This window comes from Brassica napus, chromosome C9, assembly GCF_020379485.1.
Source record: "Brassica napus cultivar Da-Ae chromosome C9, Da-Ae, whole genome shotgun sequence".
In the NCBI taxonomy this organism is placed as follows: Eukaryota; Viridiplantae; Streptophyta; class Magnoliopsida; order Brassicales; family Brassicaceae; genus Brassica; species Brassica napus.
In genome coordinates, this window is record NC_063452.1 from 64,512,090 (window position 1) to 64,520,767 (window position 8,678).

General features: G+C 41.0%; 3 protein-coding genes across 3 annotated transcripts; 2 read left to right on the top strand and 1 right to left on the bottom strand.

Moving 5' to 3' along the window:
• The first annotated feature begins 35 nt into the window (after positions 1 to 35).
• Positions 36 to 2,367, top strand: LOC106389531 (dolichyl-diphosphooligosaccharide--protein glycosyltransferase subunit 4C-like). The gene is made up of 3 exons (XM_048768407.1): positions 36 to 397; positions 486 to 603; positions 686 to 2,367. Exon 3 carries the CDS (start codon positions 1,026 to 1,028, stop codon positions 1,140 to 1,142), a length of 117 nt encoding a protein of 38 aa, XP_048624364.1. The 5' UTR covers positions 36 to 397; positions 486 to 603; positions 686 to 1,025; the 3' UTR covers positions 1,143 to 2,367.
• Positions 2,368 to 3,373: 1,006 nt separating this feature from the next.
• On the top strand, positions 3,374 to 5,949 carry LOC106389533 (heat shock 70 kDa protein 1). The gene is made up of 2 exons (XM_048768408.1): positions 3,374 to 3,735; positions 4,040 to 5,949. Exons 1-2 carry the CDS (start codon positions 3,522 to 3,524, stop codon positions 5,764 to 5,766), a joined length of 1,941 nt encoding a protein of 646 aa, XP_048624365.1. The 5' UTR covers positions 3,374 to 3,521; the 3' UTR covers positions 5,767 to 5,949.
• A 253-nt stretch (positions 5,950 to 6,202) lies between these two features.
• On the bottom strand, positions 6,203 to 8,678 carry LOC106389534. The gene has a single exon (XM_013829814.3). The coding sequence runs from the start codon at positions 7,957 to 7,959 to the stop codon at positions 6,424 to 6,426; it is 1,536 nt and encodes a 511-aa protein (XP_013685268.2). The 5' UTR covers positions 7,960 to 8,678; the 3' UTR covers positions 6,203 to 6,423.

Genomic DNA, 8,678 nt, shown 5'->3' on the forward strand with positions numbered 1-8,678 from the left:
AAACTTGACCGCTGTGATTATTACACAGACACACATTCTGTCTGAAAAAGAAGGAAGGAACCAAGAAAGAACAACCCTAGTTCTGTGATTCGATTCTTCTTCCCTGTGATTATAGCCAGATGGAAGGAGCATGTTCTTTGTACCTAAAGTTATAGTTTTGTGTGCGTGCAGCATCGGTTCCTAGAATCAAAGCAAGGTAGAGGCAATGTGCAACTTCAATGAAGAAGAAGAAGCCTGCACACCAAAACCACCACTGCAGTTATCTCAAGGAGGAGGAGACTCAGTTTCCCTTAAGAAGCCGCAGCAAACTGCTAGAAAAAGATGCCTCAGTGCAGGGAAACGAGTGTGTTAAGTACATAGCTGCCATTACCAATCTGATTCAGGATAATCAAGACAGGTGAGTTCTGAGACTTCATTGGATCTTTAATATCAAATTTTCGAACAGACCCTGCCTGGTTGTTAACTTTTGTGTTCACATTTGTAAGGTTTATGTCCGTGAGAAGATTAAACCTTTCATTTCAACTGCTGAATTGATTGAAAAAGTTCCAAAACAAGCACACAAGAGTTGTCATTGACTCAGGCCAAACGCTTCTCTTCCCACAGGTAAAGAAACAAAAGATCGTTTCTCAGTTTCCTTATTATATAATTAACTTCCAGGATGGTGATGGTTTTCTTCTTTGTGCAGAACCAAACTATGACAAGACCTAAAGAGCCAGAGTTTGTGACATCCCAACGAGCTCTCGTCCTTTAAAGTGGAGAGTAGTGCAGAGATTGATGAAGAGATGTTGGCAGATTTTGGGCAGCTCCAGCTTTGCCAGCGCCCACAAAGAAGCACTCCCACATCTGATTCCTACGGTAGAGATCTGATGTGATTCAATCAATTTCGTTTTAATTTCTTGGCGTGATCTAAGGTTGATGTATTCGTTACACAACACCTTTGATCGATCTGGATTTTGTTCTCTCCTTCTCGTCTAGTGTAGTAGAGTTCATGTGTGATTTTCATTTTCTGATTGTTGATCGTTGTGATGTTACAGATGTTTGAGGATCAGGACCTCGGATTCTTTGCCAATTTTCTCGGCATTTTCATCTTCATATTAGTCATTGCTTACCATTTCGTGGTGGCCGACCCAAAATTTGAATGATGTTTTTGTATTTTGGTTTCTTACTACAAAATAATTATTATGTGTCGGAATCAAACATGTCTGTAGCATTTCCATAGAGTCGACATGTTTCGCTAGTAATGTATCTTTCACAATGTGTTTCTTTTTTATTAATAGATAAAAAACTTTTCATCATTCAAATTTTTTATCATGCGAGTTATTTGTTTTAGCTATCATACAGCTTTCTGTACATGCACATTCTCTTCTCTCTGCCTTAGTCGCTTGTACCACAGTTCCAACTAGTTGTTGAGACTTCATGGTATGAGTCAGCTTAGATTTTGATGCTTGTGAGTAACCACACACTTGACCTTGTGAATTGTTATGTCTAAAGGTAGTTTCTTCACATTGCCATGATAATTATCCTGTTTACAGATTTATTTGTTTCACATTAGCATAAGTTTTTCTTTTTGCATGATGTTATGTGCTACATACGCAGCATTAGCCTTTGTTTTGTGGTACTCATTTTCTATATATTGACGTCAATCTTCCAAAGATCAGTTTCATTCTTGAACCTCTCTGCATCTTCCTGGTTGTTGCTAGATTATGTACCTGCACCAATGCTAAATGTACTTCAGCGTGAAGCTTCTTTTTGTAAGCATGTTAGTTGTGATCATGATGGGTAGCTCCTTGTAAGTAGTATAATATGGGATGGGTTTTTGAAGTAATTCAAAGATAGGGACAAATAACTCAAAAGCTGATTGTTGTGTGGGATAAATAGCTTGTAGGCTCTGTCTCACCTTATGTATTGCTTTGACTTTTGTTAAAAACAAATAATCAGGGAGACTATGTACGTGTAAATCTTTGTATAAAGCATGTATACTGCAACAAAATCTCCAATACACATTCTTGTAGTGTAAAGTGCCAAATTCTTTGTTTGCCACATATATAAAGCGTCAGTTACTAATGTTTTTAGCTACTATGTGATTAGAGAAGAGAAGTAGCACATCAGCATATAAGCTCGCCTTTGAAAGTGGACCAACACAGTGAAAAGAAAAGTAATGGCTGATGCAAAAAAAATCCAAATTAAACCATTCTACATTAGTATGGCTTGTTAAAGGAAAAACCTATTTTTACTGCATTATTAGGCAGATCAGCACAAACATATACTTCGTATTTATTTTGGAAAGATTGTTATGTAAATTTTAAAACAAATGGAAAAAATACATTTTATTTGGGTCAAGAAAAAGAAAATAAACATTTGCTGAGTTTTTTTTTTTTTTTTTCTGTCAACGAGTTTTTCAAATAAGTAAAATTACAATCCGCATATCTAGGAAGAACATTGAATAATATACCACTTGTTCGTGGAGAAGAGAAACTATAACGTACAGCTAGCTCGGCCCATTATCCCAACACCTATAAGTATAGCTAACTCGCCCCATTAGGTCAAACAAGTGGCCAACTTGTAAATGTCCTGAAACCCGACCCAGACCCAAGATTAAACCGGTAAATCCTGTGACCCAAAATAAATTTGGTTTGGATTTTGTAAAAAATCTAATATTTAAAAACCAGCAAAAACTCACTAAAACCAGAAATCGATACCGGTTAAACCAATGGTTGAACCAAATAGATAATTTTTACATTTTTTAGTTTTTAATTATATTTTTATCATACATAATTACTAATTACACTATTTTATTTGTGATTTTTAGATTTAAGTGAAGATTTCGCTATACCACCTAAAAAACATGAGATGTACAAAAGAATCAAAATTAATTGATGTGATTTGGTGATAGTTTATTTTTGTTATTGACAATTTATTACAATGATGTTTTGTTTTTGGTTTATTTTGAATTTAAAGCTTAGTTTATTATTCACATTAGATATTTAAATTTAAATATTCTAACCTTATTTTTTATATTTATTTAGTCTAAACTATTTTTTGATATTTTGTATTTCAAATAAAAATAAAATTTAGAAATCAAAGTTCAATATTTTCTGAATGATTTTTTAAACATAAAATATATACATATTTATTATTTATATTTTAAAAAACATTTGAAAAATATTGAACGTAGTTTGTATATATTTTACTTTATAAATAAATTAATTTTATTATATAATAAAATATTAGCTATAAAGTAAAATATATACAAACTACGTTCAACATGCGGTTCATCCGGTCGGGTTTAAAAACATTGTAACAAACTAGGGTTTTATCTCACAGCCATCGAACATTCTCGAACTCTTTTAAACAGCCTGGCGCCCTAGATCTGAATTCATTCGTGGCCGCCCGATCAAACCCAAGCCCCGCACAAAAGTCTATATAAACAAATCTCTTCTTCCTAGTTGTTTACCAGTTTACGATACTCAAAACCTAGCCGCCCTCTATCTTCTTTGTAGCTCATTCTTTCCGATTATATAATGTCTGGTAAAGGAGAAGGTCCAGCGATCGGTATCGATCTCGGTACGACGTACTCTTGCGTCGGAGTGTGGCAACACGACCGCGTTGAGATCATCGCTAATGATCAAGGTAACAGGACCACGCCGTCTTACGTCGCTTTCACTGACTCCGAGAGGCTCATCGGTGATGCCGCTAAGAACCAGGTCGCCATGAACCCTATCAACACCGTCTTCGGTACGTATCTCGTCTTATTCCTGATTTGAATCTAGATCTGAGCTTTTGGTATGTTAGATCTAGGATTCTATTAGTAGATCTCATGTTGATTTGCTCGTTTTCGTTCGATTTAGCTAGTAACTGCTTTTGAGATGCGTTTATTGATTGCTTTTGAGGTTTGTTATGTTATAGATCTATTGATTCTATCCGTAAATCAAAATTTGGTAGAGTGTTGAATCCTATATAATTATTCGAATTTGTTTTTCTCGTTTTCGTTTGATTGAGCTTGTAACTGCTTCTGAGATGCGTTTTGTGTACGTGGCAGATGCTAAGAGGTTGATCGGTCGTCGTTTCAGCGACAGCTCTGTACAGAGCGACATGAAGCTGTGGCCATTCAAGATCATCGCAGGACCTGCCGAGAAGCCAATGATCGTAGTCAACTACAAGGGCGAGGAGAAGCAGTTTGCCGCCGAGGAGATTTCCTCCATGGTTCTCATCAAGATGCGTGAGATTGCAGAGGCTTACCTTGGCGTCACCATCAAGAACGCAGTCGTCACTGTCCCTGCCTACTTCAACGACTCTCAGCGTCAGGCTACTAAAGACGCTGGTGTGATTGCCGGTTTGAACGTTATGCGTATCATCAACGAGCCCACCGCTGCTGCTATTGCCTACGGTCTTGACAAGAAGGCAACCAGCGTTGGAGAGAAGAACGTGTTGATCTTTGATCTTGGTGGTGGTACTTTTGATGTCTCCCTTCTCACTATTGAGGAAGGTATCTTTGAGGTTAAGGCGACTGCTGGAGACACACATCTTGGTGGTGAGGACTTCGACAACAGAATGGTGAACCACTTTGTTCAGGAGTTTAAGAGGAAGAGCAAGAAGGACATTACCGGAAACCCAAGAGCTCTTAGGAGGTTGAGGACGGCCTGTGAGAGAGCAAAGAGGACTCTTTCCTCCACTGCTCAAACCACCATCGAGATTGACTCTCTCTTTGAGGGTATTGACTTCTACTCTGCACTCACCCGTGCCAGATTCGAGGAGCTCAACATGGATCTCTTTAGGAAGTGTATGGAGCCAGTGGAGAAGTGTCTCCGTGATGCTAAGATGGACAAGAGCACCGTCCACGATGTTGTCCTTGTTGGTGGCTCCACCCGTATTCCCAAGGTTCAGCAATTGCTTCAGGACTTCTTCAACGGCAAAGAGCTTTGCAAGTCTATCAACCCCGACGAGGCCGTTGCTTACGGTGCTGCCGTCCAGGGAGCTATTCTCAGTGGTGAAGGAAACGAGAAGGTCCAAGATCTTCTCTTGCTCGATGTCACTCCTCTCTCACTCGGTCTTGAGACAGCCGGTGGTGTCATGACCACTTTGATCGCAAGAAACACAACCATTCCGACCAAGAAGGAGCAAGTGTTCTCGACCTACTCGGACAACCAGCCAGGAGTGTTGATCCAGGTGTTCGAAGGGGAGAGAGCCAGGACCAAGGACAACAACCTCCTCGGTAAGTTTGAGCTCTCCGGAATTCCTCCGGCTCCACGTGGTGTCCCTCAGATCACTGTCTGCTTCGACATTGACGCCAACGGTATCCTCAACGTCTCTGCTGAGGACAAGACCACCGGACAGAAGAACAAGATCACCATCACCAACGACAAGGGTCGTTTGTCCAAGGACGATATCGAGAAGATGGTCCAAGAGGCTGAGAAGTACAAGTCTGAGGATGAGGAGCACAAGAAGAAGGTGGAAGCCAAGAACGCTCTCGAGAACTACGCGTACAACATGAGGAACACCATCCAGGACGAGAAGATTGGTGAGAAGCTACCGGCTGCAGACAAGAAGAAGATCGAGGACTCCATTGAGCAGGCGATTCAGTGGCTGGAGAACAATCAGCTGGGTGAGGCTGATGAGTTCGAAGACAAGATGAAGGAGTTGGAGAGCATCTGCAACCCAATCATTGCCAAGATGTACCAAGGAGCTGGTGGTGAAGCCGCAGGGATGGACGATGATGCTCCTCCTGCCTCAGGCGGTGCTGGCCCTAAGATCGAAGAGGTCGACTAATCTGTTGATTATTGACGTCTCTCTATCTCTTTCCCTGCTTATTTTCGATTTCTTAAGAACTTATGAATGTTGGGCCTTTTTATAGGCCCGTTTTGCTATTATTTTTTGTTACAACTCTTTTTGAACTCTGGATGTTCTGTCCAGCTATGATGACGGATAAGTAAACGTTCTGGCTTTTTCCCATCTTTGTTTCATTTTTAGCTAGTTTTCTTCCGCTAAGAGCTTAATGTTATAAGAATCAAAAAATGAATGCCCGAAAAGACATTTTGCATCAGCATTTTACAGTGCAAAGGGCTTTTCAATGTGAAATCATGAAGTCCCTTCTTTAGTCCACCAGCAAACGATATAATGACGAAAGGCTTCGTACAAAACAAAGTGCATTAACTATAGTTACATTAAACTTGCTCAGAGAATGAAAATAAAAACTCACAACATATGTTCGTTTAAACAATCATCTTCCTTTTATGCCAACAAAAAAACAATGCTTTGAGTATTGACAATCATCAACTACTGTAATCTTTTAAAATGGAAATATATAAACCATACATAAAAAAAAACAAAGTAACAAAATTACACTTAGGATTGCACCTCTGCTTATGCTTATTTCCCATCATTGTATACAAATGGCTTCTACAAGTAGCATGAAAACATGTTTCATCACGTCAACTTAAGCTCGCCTGCTCCTCCGAGGTGATGCTGTGGCCGTAGACAAACCCTAACCTCGTGTTCTTCCTCCACTCCTCCCCTCAACTTGGGCACCAGAATCTCAAGAACAGGTCCCGTCCCATCAAAATACGCTTCAATGTTTGCTTCTTCCGGAATCCGATTTGGCAGCTGTATCTCCCTCATGAACTCCCCCGGAGGACAATGCTCAGCCGTCTGATCAACCAGCTTGAAAGTACGCTCCCGCCTCTTCACCAAAGGAGCCCTCGACGTGCTCGATCCCGTCACCTTCACGATTCCGTTACTGATACTGTTCCTCCACGAGACCTTGACGCTGTTTAAATCCACGAACGGCAACGTTATCACGATCAGGTAAGCTTCTTCGTCTTCGTAGATGGTCTTCGCTGCAATCGAAGGCCCGTGAACGTTCTTCATCACTCCAGTGAAGTCCTTTACCCAACCAGGCTGGGTCTCAACGTTGTTACCAGTCAAGCAGCATTCTTCTTCGCTGCTCCCGGGAGATAAAAACTCTTTCCTCTTCTTACTAACGTTGCCTCCTCCTCCTCCTCCTGGAGATTGATCTGATGAGTCACCATTGCTGCTGAAAGAAGCGTTGTTTGTCAAATGCAATCCTGAACCATTAAGTATCTTCTTAGCGTTATTTAAAACCGGTTTTGTAACATGAGGCAGCTCGAAGTCCGTGTTGGGAAGGTTTCTCCATGAACCGAAGTCACTAGCATCGGGTGGGATAGTGAACTTCAAATCTCGACCAGTTAGCTCCATCCACCTCTTCTTGTCTTCTTCGCTGACACACATGAGACTGGGAGAAGGCACAAACTCGATCCCGTGAAGACACTGAGGGTTCGAGAGTCCCCTGTAGTGTTTCCTCTGCATCCTGTGAGACCTAACGAACCCTTTCTCCGCGCTGAAGGGAAACGGACGCTCGCCTTGACGCGAGTGCCCGTTCATATAGCTTCTCAGCTGCATTTTACCGAGGGCGTTCTCGGGCTTATCCTTAAAAGCCCACATGTACATGTTCTCCATATCATGCTGAACGAGGAACACATCGAGCTTGAGATCAGATTTATCAAACCCTGTAAAGCATCCCCCTCCTCCTGCTCCGTTACCAGCTTCTCTGACAACCTTAGACTTTGATTTCTCGTTCAGTGCCGGTCTGAAGTAGGAGGTGAAGAAAAACCAAGCTCCCCACATGCTATCTCCACGTTTCAAGCATTTTTTACTGACTTTACTCGGAGCAGCCACGTTGAGGAACGTCTCCGTCTCGTAGACGTGCGAGCTAAGTCCAACGTCTAGGATGTTATCGCAAGAGTCCAAGTTCCACGTGGGGGAGCTTCTTCCGACAGACAAAGGGAGGTTGATGTCGGGAGGGTTGTAAAGAGTGATCTGGTGGTGGTTAACATTGTTCATGTCGAGATCGAGGAGCTCTTCGTGAGAGGAGCCGCTGGAGTCCATGGATAAGAGCGTTGAAGGGTGGTGATTCTCCATCGACAATAGAATCGAGCCTTTCATTTCACAAAATCGAATCTTGTCTTGTTTTTTTTTTTTTAAATCAAAAATGTTAATTTTTTCAATCACCCAAATCCCAGATCTCCCAATTAGCCATTAAATTGAGATTTAAAAAGTGAAGAAGAAGAAGAAGAAGACGCTAGAGGAAGACGATATCCAACCCTAACCCTAGAATTTCCTGATAACCAACCCCAGAAAGCGGCGGGAAACTCCGACTCAAACCCATCCGTGAAATATACATTTGCAACTTCAAAGTTTTCACCTTTTTTTTTTTTTTCCAATTACATCCAACAGCTATCACGACAACAACAACAGCAAAGCCTACTAATGAGAATCAGAAGAAATCGACCCCAGGAGATACCTTTCGAGAATGAATCGAGAGGAAGTAGAGATTGGCGGATTCCATGTTCAAATTGGGTTTTTCAATCTCTTGAATTCAATATATTTCTTCCACAGTGATTTGATTCAACGAAAGAAAAGGTTATCTCTTTGTGAAATGTTTGTTTATGTTCTTGTCTGAAATGTTTGGGGGTGAGGATGAGAGAGAGAGAGAGGTGTTTATTATGTAAGGAAGAAGGGGGAAGGTTCATGGGTGAGAGTGAATGTGAATGTGAATAAGAAATGAGCTAAATGAGAAGCAGCCTGAACTAGATACTACCTCTTCTCCCCCACTCTCTTTCTTTATTTGTATTTTTTATATAGTTTCATCTTCTATTTAAAAT

Excerpts from the sequence above, each read along its gene's own strand:
- LOC106389531 (XM_048768407.1), top strand. The coding sequence starts at position 1,026 with ATGTTACAGATGTTTGAGGATCAGGACCTCGGATTCTTTGCCAATTTT.
- LOC106389533 (XM_048768408.1), top strand. The coding sequence starts at position 3,522 with ATGTCTGGTAAAGGAGAAGGTCCAGCGATCGGTATCGATCTCGGTACG. Across the intron at positions 3,736-4,039 it reads CCCTATCAACACCGTCTTCG|ATGCTAAGAGGTTGATCGGT; the intron begins GTACGTATCTCG and ends TGTACGTGGCAG.
- LOC106389534 (XM_013829814.3), bottom strand. The coding sequence starts at position 7,959 with ATGAAAGGCTCGATTCTATTGTCGATGGAGAATCACCACCCTTCAACG.